General features: G+C 45.3%; 1 protein-coding gene across 1 annotated transcript; it reads right to left on the bottom strand.

Moving 5' to 3' along the window:
• Positions 1-2,072: 2,072 nt before the first annotated feature.
• On the bottom strand, positions 2,073-4,535 carry CEBPB (CCAAT enhancer binding protein beta). The gene has a single exon (XM_081195543.1). It carries the CDS (start codon positions 4,047-4,049, stop codon positions 2,928-2,930), a length of 1,122 nt encoding a protein of 373 aa, XP_081051669.1. The 5' UTR covers positions 4,050-4,535; the 3' UTR covers positions 2,073-2,927.
• Positions 4,536-20,796: the final 16,261 nt, after the last annotated feature.

The raw sequence follows: 20,796 nt of genomic DNA on the forward strand, positions 1-20,796 counted from the left end.
CAAGGAAGCACGCACAGAACAACAATCTGAGGAGGGCAATAATTTGTGTGAAAACAATATGTTAGATACAAGACTCTACTTTGCAGAGAGGTTGATCAGTTCCAGTTGGGGAACCTGCGGCCTTTCAGCTGCTGATGGACTACAACTCCCATCCACCATTGATCATGCTTGGATCAGATGGATCGGAGATGGAGTCCAGCAAGATCTGGAGGGCCACAGGTTCCCCACCACCGGATACTGCCTCCTTTCAGCAAGCCTTTGCCCTTGACGAAGGCCAATGAACGGAAATGGCTCACGCCAATTTTCACATTCCCTTACCTACGCACCATCTGCAAAGCAACATAAAGACATTATACCCTTGTTCTTCATGGTACACCTTTGCGAGCCTTTGGGGAGGTCATAATACAGTTTGGCAGACCAAACTAGATTGAAAGCCTGAACGTAACTGGGCTGTGGACCACTGTAGGTAAAAACCGAGCTCAACTTTTCCATGAAGCTGCATTCGTTGTTAGCGAAAACCTAAGTTTCATCAGCAAGCAGAGAATTAGGAGCTGCTGCTGCTTTTCCCTGAAGGGGATATCGACAAGAGCAATGTTTAGGTCAACAGCCTCCAAGCAAAGTGAATTCTGCATTTCATCAGTGCAAAGGGCAGCAGGGAAGATTTAAAGCTTTTTTGTTGGATATCAGAATTTAGAACCTAGAAGTACTTTAAAAGGGCCTAAATTCATAGTAAATTGCTGAATAAGACCAGTCCTTTACCCAGCTCTCCTCTACACACACACAAACACACACACACACACACACACACACACACCCCAACTTCACATACTGTTAACATTTTACTAGCAGTATAGACACATGAGCAAACTATGCAAGGCTAGGAACATTCAGCTTCCTGGTCTTGAGAAATCATAGATTCCACAATCGCTAGCATGAACTTTTGGATATCTGCCTGTCCAGTGCACTTCCCCTGTGCAAAAAGCACTGTTTGCTCTCAGTGCACTGGACAGGCAGAAGTTCTACGTGAACATCACTGCTTTTGCCACAGGTTGCCTCGCTAAAGTAAGTAACTAAATAAAGTTGGACGGAAGATGCTAGGCTAGGCATCCTCTATAAATAAAGAACACTGGAAATCTGCACGCCAGAGGCGGGGGTTAATTGCCTTATTTTTACCTGCAATTAACACACTTTGCATCTAATTCACTTTAATATGGTAGCTGCTAGGCTTGGGGGACATAGATCTCACTTATTCTGCAATCGCTTCTTTCTGTTGTTAATTGCCTATGCGAGAATGTTGCTCGAGATTTTCACAAACAAGTTAGTTTGACATTTAAAAGTATGACATCCTTTTTTAAAAAAAGAAGCAATGAGATCCGAAAAAGAATTTGAATGCCTTACTTGGCATCTGTGTTTTGACACTGTATCGTTCTCAACCTAATCTGTGTCATGAGGCTTAGAAACTTCCCCCGCCCTTAAAACTAAAATCTGGGCATTCACAAAAACGGACTGCAGAGAAGTAGGCTGCCCACAACTCTTTCAGAAATTCTGGACAAGTTTTGAAATAGATATGCCTAAAGAATTTATTCCAACCTTTCCTAAGGAATGTATTCTCAGCATAACCAGCTCAAATGTATCCCTATGACACACAAATCTATCTTTTTCTTATCCCCCCCACATCCTCTGCAGTTACTTAAACAGATCAGAAATATTGGTTTATCACACCAAGAAAATAAAAGAAATGAGAAATAAAGGAAACAAGACCCATTATGTTTTTGTCATCCCCTTATACGTTGTCATCCCCTTATACGTTACCTGCAGTTCCAGGTCTCCCCAATTTGTAGTAATTCACAAGCCGATCGACAGTTTCAGCAACAAGGCAGTGAACTGGAAGAAGTGACTGCTTTGCTTCCAAGCTGGTTCTCTTGGGAATTTCTGCTGAACGAAGAACTGGAAGAAATCTATATTCTATTTCAGCTGCTGGGACACCACTCAGTTATTTTAATGGTTCTAGATTGCCCCCCTCCCCCCCCATATAGTGGAGGGTTAGCACCCTGAAGAAAACAAAGCTCTCATTTTCCGTCCTGACAATAAAGTTTTATTAAAATTGTTCATTAATGCTTCATGTGTAGCAAGAATGCATAGATCCCAAAATATACATATGTCTTTTTTTCTCCTTATAGAAATAGACCATTCTTTATAATAAAAAACAACTGTAGGAACATCTTTAACAGATTACTCAATCCATGACTGACAGTTACACGAGGTTGCATCATGTGTAGCCAGCTTTTCCAGCCATGTTTTAAAGATTGCATCACTCTGGCCTCTCTTTCTCTCTACTTTATTCTCTCTCTCTTCTTAAATAACACAAGCATTCAACCCAAAAAGAAAAAAAAGGAAAAAGGGGGGGGGGACAACCGCTGCAAAGACATCAGATCGGAAATTAAGTGGCTTGTGTCGGGTTTGCCGTCACCTTTTTTTTTTCTTAGAAAAAAAACAGTAACAAGAAAAGTTGGAGGGGGTAAAAAAACAAAAAAAAACAAATCACGATTCCTCCATGAGGTTTGCAGAGGTAAATGGAAACCGCCAGGAGACTCCCCGCGCCAGCCGAAGGAGTTGGACAGCACGTAGCTTAGAGCGGAAGGCTTCTCCCACCTTGAGCGCGCGAATTAAAGGTGAAATAATAAAAATAAAAATGATACGCATTCATATATGTAAACCCTCTGGGCTCGCTCTCTCCCTCGACTTCTCCCCCCCGATTCTGCCTCGCCTTGTAAGGAGCGGGGAGACGCGCGTGTACAAACCCACCCCAGATCCCACCGTCCCCAACCTCGCCGATCCTTTCCCCAAACTCCATGCGCCGCCTGCGCCCCCTACTCCCCAGGGCAACCCCCTTCCCCCCCCATCTCTCGTCGGGGGTCGGCTGGGGGTTAGCAGTGTCCGGAGGTGGCCAAGAGCGGCTCGGGCAGCTGTTTGAACAAGTTCCTGAGCGTGCTGAGCTCCCGGGAGAGCTGGTCCACTTTCTTTTGCAACCTCTCGTTCTCGGCCGTCAGTTCCAAGACTTTGTGCTGCGTCTCCATGTTGCGCAGCTTGGCTTTGTCGCGGCTCTTGCGCACGGCGATGTTGTTCCTCTCGCGCCGCAGCTTGTACTCCTCGCTGTGCTTGTCCACGCACTTCTTCGACTTGTGCTTGCCGCCGCCGCCACCACCTCCGCCGCCGCCACTACCGGGGCCTGCCGGGTAAACGCCGCCGCCGCCGCCACTTCCTCCTCCGGCCGAGGCGGACTTCGAGGAATCGGACGGGTTCGGGGTGCCCGGCGGGCTGGAAGACGACGACGTGGAGAGGTTGCCGCTGCTGCCGCTCGGCACCGACTGGTAGCCCAAGTAGGAGCGCACGGTGCTGCCGTAAGGAGAGGACATTCCCCCCAGGCCGGGCCCTGCGCCGCCGCCCGCGCCGCCGCCGCCGCCCTCGTCCTTGCGGGGCCCTTTGCAAGAGTCCAAGTGCTCGAAGACCGGCTCCACTTTGGTTTCCACCATGGGCGGGTAGCAGCCCAGCAGCGTGCCGGCCTTGTGGCCTGCTTGCCCGACGCCCGGGTGGTGGTGATGGCCGTGCCTGGCTAGGCTGATGTACGCGTAATCGGGGTGCTTTTTCCCGCCGCCTTTATAGTCCTGCTCCGAGAAGAGGTCGGAGAGAAAATCTTGGCTGCTGTTCCCGCCGCCGCTGCTGCTGCTGCTGCCTCCGCTGCTGCTGCAAACCGGCTCAAAGTTGCCCCCTGCTGCCGCGGAAGGAGGCGGCTGCTGTTGCTGCTGCTGCTGCTGCGCCTGTTGCTGCTGCGATGCTAAAGGGTCCAGGTAAGGGCTGAAGTCGATGGCTCTCTCGTGGTCTCCGACGGTGAGCTCGGTCATGGAGCGGCCCCCTGGAGCCCGGGGGTGCAGCTTGCTCAGAGCAGCCAGACAGTCCGCCTCGTAATAGAAATTAGCCACTTCCATGGATTTAAAGGCCGGCGGCTGGAGCGGGAGGCATGCCTGGTCCCAGGCCACCAGGCGTTGCATGAAAGCAAAAGGAGAGGCGGGGAGCAGACGGGGAAGGGGGCGAGGGAGAAAGGGGGAGTCCCGGCCCCCCGGAGCTGCTGGGGCGGTCGAGTCGCTGGCTTCAGACGGCGAGCACGATCGGTCGCGCAAAGCCCTTGCGTTCCTTGGAGAGGGCTCCTTTCCCCAGCGCGTCCGCGCCCGCAATGCTTCAGAGACCCCGAAGCTCCAGGCTCTCCTGGACCCCGGTGCTGGTGCTGGTGCTGCGGCCGCTGGCTGCCGGGCTGTGTGGCTGCGGGTGAAGCTCGCTGCGGACCATCTGGTTGCTCCGGGTGCCGCGCCGTCGCTTAAAAGTCTCCGGACTTGGGAAAGTTCCTTTGCGCGCAGTTATTTATAGGGGCGGCGCGTCCCTTGGCAACGGGACGTCACGCCTAGCTGGCTGGCTGCCACGAGCTCGCGCAGCGCACGAAAGCGCCTCACCCGCTGGCTGCAGCCTCAAAGGAGCGCGCTCCGAGTGCGTGTGGACCTCCCGGAGCCTGGGCCATTCATAATAACAACAACAAGGCGCGGATCGAGGGGAGGGGAGGAGGGGAGGGATGGGTGGATTGGGTTTGGCCCGGGGAGGGGCGTTATTATTCCCAGCCGGGACAAAGTTTTCATTTCAAGTCGATCGATCTGTCTTAACTCTCTCTGTGTGTGTCTTTCTGTCGCTGCTTGGATCTTTCCAAGGCAAGAACAGGCGATGCGACCTTGCTGCCAAATCCACCGGCTCTTTTGCAGCCTGGTCCTGGGAGACGCACAGTCAAAAAGAGGAACCATTTGTCCAGTGTGTTTCATGTTCAAGATGCACACTCAAGATTGTTTCCTTTTGCGTCCTGGTCCGTAGGGGCTGAGCTGGGCTTACTTACTCTGGAGTAAGCGTGCTGAGGATTGGGGGCTCAGCAGGGTGAGGAGGAAGTTCCTCTGAACAGAGTGGAGCTTCTGAGAAAGGAAGGGTTAGGATCAGAGGAGGGCAACATAGAGCGTCTTTGCTTTCAGTGCAGCGGGGTTTAAAATCTGTTTTAGGCTGCAATGTGTTTAGCAGACTAGACTAGGGACTAGACCCACTGAATACTGCAGGTCTTTTTCTTTCTTTAATACCTGAGCCTCGGTTTGTGCACCTCAGGGATTCTGAGCGCAGGGACAGAGCCAGTTGTGTTTCACGTTGAAGCAAATGAGGAAGAAGTGTCCACAAGTGCAAAACTGAGGCCAGTGAGGCAAAGTTACTCAAGTTTGGGGGTGAGATCCTGCACATTCCATTTTAGAACCCTGAGCCTTTTCTCTCTCCCCTTCTCTTTCACATGCTTCAGAGATGGCCACCTGTTTGAGGAATGGGAAGAGAAATCACGTAAGGGAGCCATGCCCTAGACTGGATTCAAAGGAGGCTAAAAGGAGGGTTTTACTGGGCCTCTGGAAGTGACTGGAAATGGTCATTGTGTGTCTGTCAGCCTTTAAGGCTTGAGCATGTCTGGGCATCACACCACTTGCCCAGTTAGACCTCCTTAATCCTAGATCTGGTTCTGGAATGATGGGAGGTAGAAAGTCACCCTGCCTCCAATCAGAACTACTTCCTTGCTTCACGCATTCCTGAGTTCTGCCTTGGCACTGAATACTTTCCAAGCCTTGGAAAACAATGGACTTCTAATATTTGAATTGCCCCAGAGAGCTGCACAAGACTTCTGAGAGTAACCTGGCTGGGCAATTTCTTCTTGCAAAGGCTGTGGGCCAGATACTAAATTGTCACTATTTGGGTCTAGCAACTTCAGACGTGCCCAGGCAGAAAGCGCTCCTCTTTCCAACATGAGATTCTTCTTTTATTTTGCAACTGCTGCAGGCCTGCGTTTGACCTGGTAGTGACAGGTACCACACTTTAAGAAGCCTTGCTTAGTAGGGCAGTGACATTATATGGCAAAACACAGCCCTTACGGACTCCTGCAGTCTCCCACCAGGACTGGGGAAGCACAACTGAGCTGGAAGAGCTGCAGCAAGCTTGGGGGGGAAATGAACCCTGGTATCCTGTTTAATTAAAGACACCCACCTTTGGAGCCAAGCATATATTTCACCCTCTTTCACTCCCACATTTACCTGTTTACAAGATAGTGACTCACTCCCAGAATAAAGGACATCAATTTAAAACAAAACATATAATTAAAGAAAGTAGGAGTGTCCTTTGCAAAGACGACCCAGCGCTGAAGAGAACATGGCATTGCATCTCAGAGTGATGTGAAGCAATTCTGCGGTGTGAGAAGCATTGTAACGTTAAGCCAGAGGAACAGGTATTGCATTATGTGATTCAAACAGTCAACAGTTCACGAGGGCTCAAACCTCAGAGAGATTCAAAAAGAGGAAGAATTCGGAAATCGGGTTGTACAGACCTGCGTTCCCTTCCCTTCTCTCTCTCTCTCTCTCTCTCTCTCTCCTCTATTTTGAAAATGATTTTCTTCATTGGAAATGCAGTAATGACAGAACACCTAGAAGCCTTCAGGGCTGTTGTACCCTATGTGCACTCCTTTGGCTTCGTGGCCTTCTGGGTTGCTTGTTGTTTTTTTCAAAAAAAAAATTCTCCTTAAAAGTAGGTTCCTAGTCCTCATGGTTTCTAGTCCTCTGAAGCATTGCATGTTTTATATGCCAAATGCTGAGAAAAGCTGAGGACATAAGGCGGCTATGTGCATGCTGTACCTTTAAAGCACATTATTTCCCTCAAAGATTTCTGGGCACTCTTGTTTGTTAAGAGTTGCTAAAACGCACTAAAAAGTGTGTTTTCCCAGGGAATGTGGCTGCTCAGACCTGTGCTTTCTAGCATGGGACAAGCAGAAGTGTAGGCAAGCCCTGAGGCCCAAATCAAACATGTGTTTTCAAGTGCCTCACCATTGGCCGGGCTGGCTGGGTCTGATGGGAGTTGAAGTCCAACAACATCTTGAATGGCCACAGGTTCCCCATCCCTGCTCTGTGCCCACCTTCACACCTGACTGTGAAGGCAAGCATCTTCATCTCTGTGGGTACCATGGCATCTTGTGCAGGCTGCAGGTGGTTGGTACATTGCTCTGGTTCAAAGTTATAGGGTGGCCTTTTGTTTAAAAAACCAGAAGCCTTTTTACTGGGTATAGTGGGTGAAGGGATCCCAAGGGAAGATAAAAGACTATTTATGTATGCAACAACTGCGGCAATAATTCTTTCAGCCCCAAAATGGAAACAACAAAAAGTGCCAACCAAAGAAGAGTTGCAGATGAAGAGGATGGACTTTGCAGAACTGGCGAAGCTGATAGGAAAAATCCGAAACCAGCACGATCAAGTATTCCAAAAGGATTGGAGTAAGTTTATACGATATCTGAAAGATTATTGTAAGCAATTAACATCACTAGCAGGGTTGTCTGAAGACTTGTAATGAGAAATTTTCTGTCTTTCTGTATTTATTTAAATTTTGAGCCATTTTGTAATGAGTATAATTAGAATTGGAAAACGTGTAAAATGCAGTGATATAAAGGTTAATTTCGAAAGCCAAAGCCATGAGGCGGGAGGGAAGGAAGTCAATGTATAATATTAAATAGAAAATAAAAATTATACACAGAGAGAAAGAGAGAGAGAGTTATAGGGTGGCATTCAACTAACTTTTACTCAGAGTAAACTTATTGAAATCAATGGATTAATTTAGGCGTGGACTCTCAGAATTGTAGCGGCCCTGAGGGTCATCTAGTCCAACCCCCTGCAATGCAGGAATCTCAACTAGATAAAACATGGCAGTTGGCCACCCAACCTCTGCTTTACAATCTCCAAGGAAGGAGAATCTAGCACTTCTCATGGGAGTCTGTTCCAATAATACCTCTTAGTGTCAGAAAGTTCTTCCTGATGTTTAGTTGGGATCACCTTTCTTGTAACCTGAATCCATTGATTATGGTCCTAGCTTCCGGATCAGGAGAAAACAAGTTTGCTCCATCTTCAATGTACATTATTTTTTAATGGTTAAATTTAGGTGGATACCACTGATAGCTAGTTCTGTATGCAGTTCTCTTCCTGTTCTGTGCCATTATCCTCTTGAAGAGTGGATTACAGCGGCTGCACCTGCATTTCAAGACAGACACTCCTCTCATCAAAGGCTGAAAAGCCCTTTCCAAAGAGCTAAGAATAGCAGTATTTCTATTGCTGGTTTTTTTAAAAAAATAAAAAACCTGAGTGTGTGGATATTTTGTGTGTGTATGTTGTTTTGGAAAGGAGAGGTGCTGCTGCCAAAAGAATGTAGTGTGATTAATCTTTTTGAAAAGGCGAAGGGAGAAGCAACTGATCTTCAGTCAAGTCTAGGCTCATGATTTCATGGTTTCCCTAGATTTCACTTGCTCTCCCCAAGATCACATAGTGAAACCTACTTGTTTTCCCTCTGGATGTAGAGTTGCTGCTTTAAATCTGGAATGCGTTTTTCTAATGTTGACATATAAAAGATTGCAATTTCTAAAGAGAAAAAAAACCTTTTGTTTTATACATAATATTAAACTATGGTACTATGGTATTTTTTTCTAGTTTACGGGCACTCCAAAATAAAATGAAATGGCACCATTTTTCTGACATTGGTATTCCATAACAAGGTTCCATAAGAGTCTGGAATTAATTAGTTTGTTAGCTTAATGTGGTTTCCTCGTTGTCCCAGTACTTCACTAGTAATGTTTTAGCAGCAAGAAGGAAGGAAGGAAGGAAGGAAGGAAGGAAGGAAGGAAGGAAGGGCAAAGCTTCACAAGGTACTGAATTTTTTTAAAAATTATAGCAGAAATATATTAATGGCTACATGGAATTAAAACCCATTGGGTCCACTGAACTGCCTAGTAATAAAACAGTAAAAAATGCAATACTACATAGGTCTACTCAGAAGTAAGTCCCATTGGGTTCAGTGGGCTTATTCCCAAGTAAGTGGGAGCCTAAAATACACAGCTTGTTTTTGATTAAGGCCTTCTTCAGAATCACTAAAATAACAAGAAGTGTATGGCTCAATAAATAAACCACGATGCATGTTATTATTTATTAATATGAATGCCTGAAGACACCATTGGGCTGTTAGCTGCTTATTATCAATTGCCATGTATCCCTCCCTCCCCCCCCCCCCCGGTGCCGTTTTGAGGCTTTCTGTTGTTGCTTTTTCATGGCTCTTTTGCCTGTCAAACCCCCCACCCCCTTCTTTCTCATTCTTTCTCAGTAATATTTTGGCACAAGTAAATGGATTGCCAATAAAGTCTTATGTGTTCCTTCATCACATTGTGTTTCAAGGATCCAAAGATAGTTACTAGTAGGACTAACTAGAATTTCATAACCAATCATAGCCTTCATCTTCTCCACCAGTCTTTAGTAACCTGTTCCTACCGGTTGGGCCAAAGCGAGAGGGCAGACTCCTTCCTGAAGAACAGCAACATGTTAATTCCTTCGCTATTATTGGCTTGTGTGACCTACAAGGGTGGCCAGGTCAGTGTTGCTGGACTACATTGCCCATCATTCCTTACCATTGGCCATCCTGCCTGGGGCTGATGGGAGTTGGAGTCCTATTGCACTTGGCAGGTCACAGGTTCCCTATCCCTTATCTGTAGCTCCAACGAACAACAGGAACCCACTCTCAGCCTTACCTGGAGATCCCAGGGATTGGACCTCAACCTTTCTACATGCAAAGCTTGTGATCATCCACTTTGAAAGACTAGCACATTTATTATGGTGCAAAATTACGATCCACTCCATCAGATGCATGAAGTGTTGTCCTGAGTTAGAGGTATATACACAGGATTGGAATGAGGATTGTAAACAGCGAGGTCAGAAGAGGGGGAAGTGCAGAAAAGTACATAGCATGGTAATTACTAATAGCGGCCATTCTCACACACAAGAAGTTGCTGTTAATCCAAACATCCGGGCATTGGTAAGACCATCAACACATGTAGTATGAAACGAAAGCTTTCTTCTGATTCTGCAAGGCTATAATCTGAAGAACGTTCGTTTGGATGCAAGGCTCACCCAAAGTCAATGGGGCTTGCATTCAATAAAACCTCTACAGGGTTGAGGTGCTAGCTATAAATGCCAGTGTCCTTCCTTCCTTCTATTGCTTTGTGTATAATATTCACATTACAATGACCTCCAGACTCCACACAAAAAATTAAAGTTGTCCCCCAGTTTTCATTGGTAGTCAGTTTCAAGAGATGGGCTCTGAGTTGGCCACAGTCCTGCTTTTGACACTTGTCAGTACAGTCATACCTCTTCTTGTGAACGCTTCATGTTGCGTTTTTTCGGGTTAAGAACGCAGCAAATCTGGAAGTGTTTTCTTCCAGGTTTTGCTGCACGCGCAGAAGCGTTCTGCGTGGTTCGCACATGCACAGAAGTGCCACTCTGGTTACAGACTTTTTAGGGTGCAAACGGCACCCCAGAACGGATCATGTCCACAACCAGAGGTACCACTGTACTGCCAGATAAAGAGATGTGATGTCAATTTACTACTCCTAGTGCTCAAAAGCAATATTTCAACTCTACCTAGCCAAGTGATAGGCTCCTTGGACAAATTTTCACACAAAGGTGAGGCCAACACCATTTTGTCTTCAAAGTACATTACATTCCAAATTAGCTGTTAATATATGTTTTCTCTCTTAATATTGCCCAACATCCATTGGTTTTAAAAAATCAAGATTGGGAATGCATGAGTCCCTATAACTGTTGTTAATGCCTCACCTGCAGAAGACAACATTTTTGTCAATGCTAATCTTTTCGGTCACTGGTAATCTGTCTTTACAAATGGTCCAACAATACCAGTGTTTTCAGACACCTAAATGTTTAAACATTTCTTTGATTGTCCTTGAATCTCTTCGCCACACTTGCTATCCTCTCCTGCAACACCCTTTGAGAGCCACTGGGCTGATGTTAAGCAAGTGGCTTGATGGCACGCTCTCCACTGTTTGGGGGGAAAGTGCCAAAATGAGTTATGGATGAGCCCACCGAAGAGAAAACGATCCCTGAGTCCAATATTCAAAGCATGCCCTAGGAAAGCGAACAGGAGTTGTTAGAAAAGATGAGCCTATCTTCCTAGCCCCCGCTTCTTCTGGTCTCCACCGTGCTTTAAACTCATCCTGTTCCAGGCTCACCTCTGACCCAGCACTCCCAACCTTTGTAGCACGTGAAGTTGCACAACCTTTCGCTTTATCTGCCCAAGCGATGTTCTTTGCCCTACAGGGTACATGAGAGACGTCACCTGGCCATCGGCAGCTCCTGCCTGTTGCCTGTGGGACAGCATGACCAAAATGCTTTCCTCTACCTCTCGGAAAATTTCCAGTGCATTGGAGAGGTCAAAGTTGCAGCTGCGTTTCTCGTCTTTATGGAGGAAACTGCTGGAAGGGCTAACCCACACTGACGGGGCATTTTCAACAAAGGCAAAATGGAATTTTTGCTTCAGACGTTTTGTCTGACTGAAAGGAGGCCTCTTTGCCTTTTACAAGTACTCAAACATGAAATCAGGCCGCGCATACCTTCATATGTAAAGTCTGAGATGAATAAATGCCCACTTCCCTGAGTGTTTTTGCAGCCAGATCCCATATCTATCCCATGGTATCTGCGAGTCTTATTTCCAGGTAAGTAGGCTTACTACTATAGCCTTACAACATAATTACTAATCTCTAGGAAGCAAGCATTGCTGCCTTTCATTCATTCATTGGCTAATTCGTTGCTTGGTCTGCTTATGGCTTAATCACTGCACTCCATAGGAAATGGATACTGAATACAAGACGTGAGAAAGCCCTTCCTAAGTTGCAAAGTCCCCATTTGCATCTCTGTTTCTAGGGTAATTCATATAAAATGGCTTTCTCATTCAATGTAAACACACAAAAAATTGATTTTCAAACAAAACCAAGCATTGTACACTAATTTGTTGTATATACACAGGTTAGTGTATATTAAGATACACTGCTTTTAATAACAGTACAGTCGTACCTTGGAAGTCGAACAGCTTAGTTCCCAAATGTTTTGGCTCTCGAACGTCACAAACCCAGAAGTGACTGTTCTGGTTTGTGAACTATTTGGTCTGACGGGGCTTCTGCAGCTTCCGATTGGCTGCAGGAGCTTCCTGCAGCCAATCAGAAGCTGCGCTTTGGTTTTCAAACGTTTTGGAAGTCAAACGGACTTCTGGAACGGATTCTTTTGACTTCTAGGATATGACTGTACTTGGAATCTGTAGTGCATTCCAAATGCAATAATAGTAAGCTGGGCCAGTATTACCACCTTCATACTACAAACTGAGGGACAGTAACTTGACTAAGACAACCTAACATGTTCACATTGGGATTTGAACTAAGCATTTCACAATGTAAATCTGATCGTATACAATGCCAGATACTTGCAAACAATTGAAATGAACAGTGCACCCAGTGAAAATGTTTCTGTCCAACCAAGCTTTTTGTTGATTAATATTCTACGGCCTTTTCAATGTGTTTGTGGGAAGGGGTGTTATTGTTTTGTTTTTATTCTAACTATTTATTTCTCCTTTTATCCTGTATTTTTATCTTGTAAACTGCCCAGAGATCTTCGAATGAAGGACAGAATAATAAATAAGTACGTAAGTCCAACACACAATACACCATACAGCCTTGCATTGCTGTATCTTACCTTCTTCCCTAGCCACTCCCGCAAGAGTGGTTCCCATCATAGTGGGATGCAGCAATGGATTTGTCAATGGAATGCATGGATATTCTCTTCCCCTCCCCCTCCACTCAATCACACACTGACTTACTCTCCAAACAACTACCTAGGTGCAAAATGCTCTTGGAACGATCTCTCCGCCTTTGTGCAATAGCAGCTCGCATGTTTTTATAGCTGCCAACACAAACCCATTTAAGACAAGCCCATGCAGCCCAAACAATTACTTTATTCTTCTTTTCCCTATGTTTAATTGCTCTGTGCTCGCTTACTCCCTGAAGCTATTGACATCATTTCAGTTTATTTCCTCGGTCCAGATTTTGACAGATTGCAATGAGTTTTTGAATGCCAATATAGATGCACGGGTACATAGTCGGAAAGGGGGGGGGGATTTTAGACAGAGACAACAACAATTAACAACAACATAACATAATAATGAGAATAATAGCAAAAATTGGCTGCTGATTAGCTACTGGGTGCTGGTTGAAGGTGCTGGTTTTGGAATATAAAGTGGTATAAACATCTCTTCACTCTGGCCTTTGACACATAGGAAGTATATTTTTAGGATGCATCCTCTTTTTGTAACTGTAAGTTGTTTTAAACTATTTCCAATGTTGCATTTTAAATGGTTGCACCTTAGGGCGAAGGGCAGGCAAAATTGATAGTGTTAGTAGTAGGACTAGTAGTAATAACACGGGTTAGGACCAGGATACCTGAAATATTGTTTCACCTCTTATATACCCTAATTGATCACTTCACTCTGCAGGTGAGGTTCATGCAACACAGGGGGGTTGGGCTAAATGACCCTCAGGGGTCCCTTCCAACTCTCCAATTCTATGATTCTATGCGGTGCCATCTCATTAGGTGATCAGGTGCATACGGTGCAGGAATCGGGCCATAGTGCTGTGGAATGAGCTCTCCTTACCGGAAAAATAAGAAATCAAGATAACAAACTTTTTTATAAAAGAATGGAAATGGTTTATTGAATATTTACAAATAAACTGTTAACAGATAAGAACATTGGCAGGATTGTTGTAATAGCCTGCAGTTTGATAAGAGTATATATTTAAAGTAGATGAATAAATGAGTCAGTTAAGTTAATTTGGAATATGCAGAAAATATAAAAAATAAATTTAAGGAACCGCAGAAAGAGGGGGAAGGAAGTCGAGTTTTGAAATGGTAAAATGATTGTAAAATTATTGAAATGTATAAAATTGAAAATCATAAATAAAATAATAATAATTAAAAAAGGAATAAGCTCTCCTTGAATATTAGATATGTGTCGTCTCTACAAGCCCTCTAAGTAGATAATCTGTATCTATAACTGGAATTGGTTTTTAGGACGTTTTTATTTTTTCGCTTTCTGCTCTCTGCCCTGGACAGGTGGGGCAGGAGATATAAACAAACAAACAAATGTTTCATTGTTCTTTGAATGTTTTCCCCCCTGGAAGCATGGAAATGAACACTAAACTTGCCCCATGCGCCACTGTATTTCTGGAACTGGCTTTTATGCCATGTGGAAGCTCAAACATAACGCAGACATTAACAGTTAGGGGGAAGTTGTGGAAACGAAATAAACCGCTGTGTGCAACACAGGTCCCAGCGTTCTCTGGGTGCTGTCAGACTCCAAAACCCATCAGCCTCAGCCCAAAAGGACAGTGGTAAGGGATGATGGGAGTTGTAGTACCAAACATCTGGGGAGCCACCACGTTGGGCAAGGCTGATCAAAATATTTACTGCAGCTTCCAAGACACAAGTACAGAGTAAAAAGGTAAAGATAAGGTCCAGTTGCAGTTGACTCTGCGGTTGCGGCGCTTATCTCGCTCTATAGGCTGAGGGAGCCGGCGTTTGTCCGCAGACAGCTTCCGGGTCATGTGGCCAGCATGACTAAGCCACTTCTGGCGAACCAGAGCAGCGCACAGAAACGCCGCGTACCTTCCCGCTGGAGTGGTACCTATTTATCTACTTGCACTTTGACGTGCTTTTGAACTATTAGGTGGGCAGGAGCTGGGGCTGAACAACCGGAGCTCACCCCGTCGCGAGGATTCGAACTGCCAATCTTCTGATCAGCAAGTCCTAGGCTCTGCTGTTTAACCCACAGCTCCACCCCCGTCCCTTCCAAGACACGAGTACAGAGTAGCTGCTGCTAAAGCCCATGGGGAAATGTTTGGGTGACACCTTCCCGCAGCAAGTGTATCTTTGCTGCCATAGGAGCCAATTCCCAGCAACCAAGGTCCTTTCGTTCCCCACAATAAAATATTTGAGGGGGCTGGGGCCCCACAAAGTTGTTGGGCATTGTCATTCAGATGCTTTACATGTGCCATGTCTTGTGATTGATTATGCCAGACGGGGCTTGCCAGCCCTCCACTCAATATTTTATTCAAGTTGCCATCCTTGAAGGCCGCTAAAGAGGTAGGGAGGCCTTCTTTTTGGCTTATCGGAACAGCGCCTACCGATTTGGACAGTCCTTTCTGCGCTAATCTAGGCTGACAACATTTTGCATGGGGGACGTCTCCCTGCGGTTTTGGGATGCTGTACTGTGCAGCTCATTCTGCTTGCCTGAAGTCTTAACGCTCTCAAATTCCTTGCCCTTGACTTGAGATTTCCCCCCAGGATTTTTAATGACTTCAAAAGAGTTGGCAGTGAGCTCATGCTGCCATCTAGTGACCTAACAAAAGAAAAAGAAAAGCATTTCCCTCCAAAACGTGAACACTTCCATACCTGGCATTTATTATCATTTTGTTATTTATCAGATTTCTATACCACCCTTCATCCGAGGAACACAGGGGCTGTTTACAATATAAAGCACAGTCATGGCTTCCCTGAAAGAACTGTACAGTGGTACCTCAGGTTAAGTACTTAATTCGTTCCGGAGGTCCGTTCTTAACCTGAAACTGTTCTTAACCTGAAGCACCACTTTGGCTAATGGGGCCTCCTGCTGCCGCTGCGCCATCGGAGCACAATTTCTGTTCTCATCCTGAAGCAAAGTTCTTAACCTGAGGTACTATTTCTGGGTTAGTGGAGTCTGTAACCTGGAGCGTATGTAACCTGAAGCGTATGTAACCCGAGGTACCACTGTAGTTTGTTCTGGGTATAACTCCCAGCACTCTTTAACAAACTGCAGTTCCCACAGTTCTTTGGGGGAAGAAGAAAGGTTTGTTATGAAGAAAGGCTGCAGCTTTTGCAACTTTTTAGTTTAGAGGAAAGGCAAGTAAGAGGCAAACATAATAGAAGTTTGTAGCATGGCATGGAGAAAGTTTTTCTCCCTCTCACATAACACTAGAACTCACAGGCATCCAATGTTGGAAGATTCAGGACAGGCAATTGGAAGTACTTCTTCATGCAGTCACACCCTCCGAAATTTTCCCAATGAAACTAGGGTCATCGCATTCCCTAATGATAATTTTACTATTTATACCCCACCCATCTTACTGGGTTGCCCCAGCCACTCTGGGCAGCTCCCAACATATATAAAAACATAATGAAACATTAAACTTTTTTAAAAAATCCCTATACTACTACTACTACTAATAATGATAATAATAAATAATAATAAATTTTATTTATATCCCGCCCTCCCCAGCCGAAGCCGGGCTCAGGGCGGCTAACAACAATAAAATAGTGCAACATTCTAAAAACATTTTGTTATTAAAATTAATTAAAATCAAATTGATGGCAACCATTAAGCTAAAGTTCTGTGAATATTCCCAAAGAAGGGAGTCAGGCTGTGCCCTGACCAAAGGCCTGGTGGAACAGCTCTGCCTTGCAGGCCCTGCGGAAAGATGTCAAGTCCCGCAGGGCCCTAGTCTCTTGTGACAGAGTGTTCCACTCTAGTTGAGGCCAGCCTAACCTCTCTGTGTATACAAGATTGTGTATACACAATCTTGTACACAATCTGTGTATAAAAGATTGCCTTCAAACGGTTCAGGGGTCAGATAACGCCATACCCTCCATCATTTCTCCAATGAAAGTAGGGACATCCTATGGAAAAGTGGGACATTCCAGGATCACATCAGAAACTGGGATGGCTTCTCTAAATCAGGGATGTCCCTAGAAAATAGGGACACTTGGAGGGTCTGCACGGTGCATAGTTAAACTGTGGAACTCACAAGAAGCAGTCGTGGCCAACAACTTAGATAGTGCTTCTGCCTTCACAGCTGCAGGGAGTAATGCTTCTGAATACCAGCTGCTGGAGGCCACCAGAAGGGAGTGTCTGGTCAGTCAATGTGGGAACAGGATGATGGACTAGATGGGCCATTGGACTGATCCAGTAGGCTCTCTGAGCCTGCCTCCCGTCCTCTCTACATTTTGAATGCCTGGTAAGGGCTTAGAAATCACTTAAGTCTTCAGGGCTCCTATGACAGGAGATCTAGGAGCTACTGTGACCGGCTGAAGAGAGATAAAACTGTAGAAAAGTGCTTGTGTGGTAAGTGAACATTCACTAGCACTGATTTCCACCTTTCAAATTCAGTTTGGTTAGCAAAATTCTAATCTAGTTTAATCTGTCCATGCATTCTCTTCATAAGGTCATTTACGTTTTAGCGTAAAAATGTTGACATTCTTATCTTGTTGCAAGCATAACCGAGGATCTTAGCCACAAGATGGAGCTGTTGCAGAGCTTAATTTATTTTTATACCAGCATTCACTCTTAGGCGGAAAAGACTTATCTTTTCTCTTGTACGTTTCATTTTAGGGGAAGGGGGGTGAGAATCAATTTTATCTCACCCATCAACACATTCCCAGTGCAGCTATACTTGCCAAATGTCTCCTTGCTTGCACATTAAACCGAAAAGAGCTTCTCAGCGGTAGCATCCGAGTTGTGAAAAACTCTGAAGAGACTTCTCTGTCTTCCTTTTCATGCTAGGTGAAGTGTGTGTGTGTGTGTGTGTGTGTGTGTGTGTGTGTACATACAGTATATATGCATGCCTCTAAAAGGCTGGAATGTGTGTGCTGTGAGCCTGCTATTGTACTGACTGGCTTTATCGGTGTTTGTCGTTATGCTTCATTTATGATGCAATAATAATAATAATAATAATAATAATAATAATAATAATAATAATAATAATAATAATAATAATTTATTATTTATACCCCGCCCATCTGGCTGGGTTTCCCCAGCCACTCTGGGCGGCTTCCAATAAACCACTAAAATACAATAACCTATTAAACATTAAAAGCTTCCCTAAACAGGGCTGCCTTTGCATCGCATGTTTAATTTTAAAAATGCAAGCCACTCAAATAATCCTGGTTATAAAGCAGCACAGGGGATGCGGGTGGCACTGTGGGTTAAACCACAGAGCCTAGGGCTTGCTGATCAGAAGCTCAGAGGTTCGAATCCCCCGACGGGGTGAGCTCCCGTTGCTCAGTCCCTGCTCCTGCCAACCTAGCATTTCGAAAGCACGTCAAAGTGCAAGTAGATAAATAGGTACCGCTCCAGAGGGAAGGTAAACGGCGTTTCCGTGTGCTGCTCTGGTTCGCCAGAAGCGGCTTAGTCATGCTGGCCACATGACCCGGAAGCTGTACGTCGGCTCCCTTGGCCAGTAAAGCGAGATGAGCACCGCAACCCCAGAGTCGTCCGCAACTGGACCTAATGGTCAGGGGTCCCTTTACCTTTATAAAGCAGCACAGAAGTACAGATCCCCCCCCCCCAATAATCTGTAGCCATATATAGTTGGACCAATGTTCCACCTCACCCAATATTCTCTACTCTGGCTGACAGCAGCTTTTCAAGTATGGAATGAATTTTGTGTGATTGGTTCAACAGCACGAGACACATCATATGGGGACTTCCGGCGAGGCAAAATGGCGGGCGCCATGGCAGTGGGCAGCTCCTGAAGCCAGCCAGAGCCATCTGCACTACCAGGCTGATTCCAGGTTGCTGGGACTGCCGCCGCCACTGCCGAGAGGGTACCGGGGACGCCCGGCGCGTCAACTGGGGGAACCTCTGACCCACGACCCAAATGGAGCCGGAAGCGAGAGCGCCTGGCCACCCGGCTGACTTTCCAGCAGCGCTCCGGGGCCAAGAAAACCCTGGAGCTGATGCAGGGAGAAGGAGGAGAGGAGAAGGAGAAGAAAGTGAGAGAAAGAGGAAGGAGAAAACAGAGGGGAGCCCTGACATTGCTGCGCCGCGACTGCCGCTGCTGCTGAGGAGGAGAGGTAGGAGAGCACCAGGAGGGCAAGGACACATGCCCGAACCTACTCCACAGCAGCTAGCACTCCAAGAGAGCAGGCTGGGGCCCACTGGAAGTCTGTGTGACAGAGGAGACCACAGAAGAGAAGATATTACTTCTTAATTTTTTATTTTTATTTTTATTTTAAACTTTTTTAAAAAATAACTCCCCCCCCCCTCTTTTTAAAGTGTCCTTGGATTCTTTGGGGGAAATCTGGTAACCTTACCCTAAAAGGCTGAAATGCAGGGAAATGAAACTGAGACCCCCTGGGAAAATATGAAGAACAGAGGATCTGACAAACGGGTTATTAAAAACGCGTGAGGTAAACAGTCTTTTTTTAAAAAACAAACAAACACAACAACACTTTATTTAAGGTAGATAAGGACAAGATGAAATTATACGATTGAATATAAATATAGATGGGAAACGGCTATGTATTGTGAGTACTTATCTACTTTTAAAAATTTTCACCTATGATCTTTTTCTTTTACTTCTTTATTTTTTCTTTGTTCTTTTTTCTGACATCTTATCTTTCATTTCACTCCTTTATTGTGAATAGCATATTAGAGGTATAAATAACTGTAATTATGAAAAGAGGTTCCAAGCGTTATATGTATCTTCTTTTTCTTTTGTATTTTTTTGTTGTAAACATGTATGTTTTCTAATTTGTACTTAATAAAAATATATTTTTTTAAAAAGAAAAGAAACTGAGACCCCCTGTCTGTGAAGCAGACGCTGTCTACTGTGTAACCTCTACAGACACAATATCTTTCTTGGGATCAGAATTTGGCTAACCCAGAAATTTCTGTGGACCTCAACTGAAGCAAGATACAGAATGGCCCCAGGAGTAATCCATCCAAGAATACTCTTTAATCGGGAGATTTTTACCTTTCCTGGTCAGCCTGCTGCTGAAAGGGCCATCAATCAGTGGTAGATTGCACGCAGAAGGTTTTAAGTGTAAACCCTCGCATTTCCTGGTAGGGAAGGGACAGACCCCTGCTTGAAAACCTGGAAAGATGCTGCCAGACCACCATTTTAACTAATTATTTAATTAAATCAGCAGCTCAGAGTAATAAGAGCATACTTAGCAAGGCCACTGTGTGCTAGGAGTTCAGGCAGAGATGAAATGAATTTGTACTTCAACATTCTCCCTTGCATTTTGTTCCTCTAGATGTTCTCTGGATATATGAATATTTGGAGAATATTCTTCAAATGTTTAAGTTTTTAGTATCTAGCACCAAGCAGGGCATAAATATTGTTCAGATCAAAAGGCAGACATGAAGTAAGGTACTTAGGTTGAGTAAAACCAGCTTCTGGGCAACTACCGTATTTTTCGCCCTATAGGACGCACTTTCCCCCCCTCCAAAAATGAAGGGGAAATGTGTCTGCGTCCTATGGGGCGAATGCAGGCTTTCGCTGAAGCCTGGAGAGCGAGAGGGGTCGGTGCGCACCAACCCCTCTCGCTCTCCAGGCTTCACGCAGCTCTCCGCAAGCCGGGGGGCTGCGCGAAGTCACGCAGCTCTCCCACGGCTTGTGGAGAGCTGCCTGTTCTGGGGGCTGGGGTCGGGGGAAGCTTGGGCTTCCCCTGCCCCAGCCCCGCGCCTGGAGGGGAAATAAATTGTTTTTTCTTTATCCCCCCCCCAAAAAAACCACCTAGGTGCGTCCTATGGGCCGGTGCGCCCTATGGGCCAAAAAATACGGTAGCTTGTTGGGTACCACTAAAAAAAAAAAGATAAAATTTGAAAGCATTTCTCTGCAACTTGAATTATGGAGATTCACACTGTTAGTTGCTATGGGACTTGCTATGGGACTTGATTAAAAAGACTTTGCCCAGTAAATCCAGGAAAAACAGAGAGAATATTAGCCAACCATTTGCTCAATAGACTCATCTTTTTCTAATTATTCAACTTCTCTGTTTTCAGAAA

This window comes from Podarcis bocagei, assembly GCF_964188305.1.
Source record: "Podarcis bocagei genome assembly, chromosome: 5".
Taxonomy (NCBI): Eukaryota; Metazoa; Chordata; class Lepidosauria; order Squamata; family Lacertidae; genus Podarcis; species Podarcis bocagei.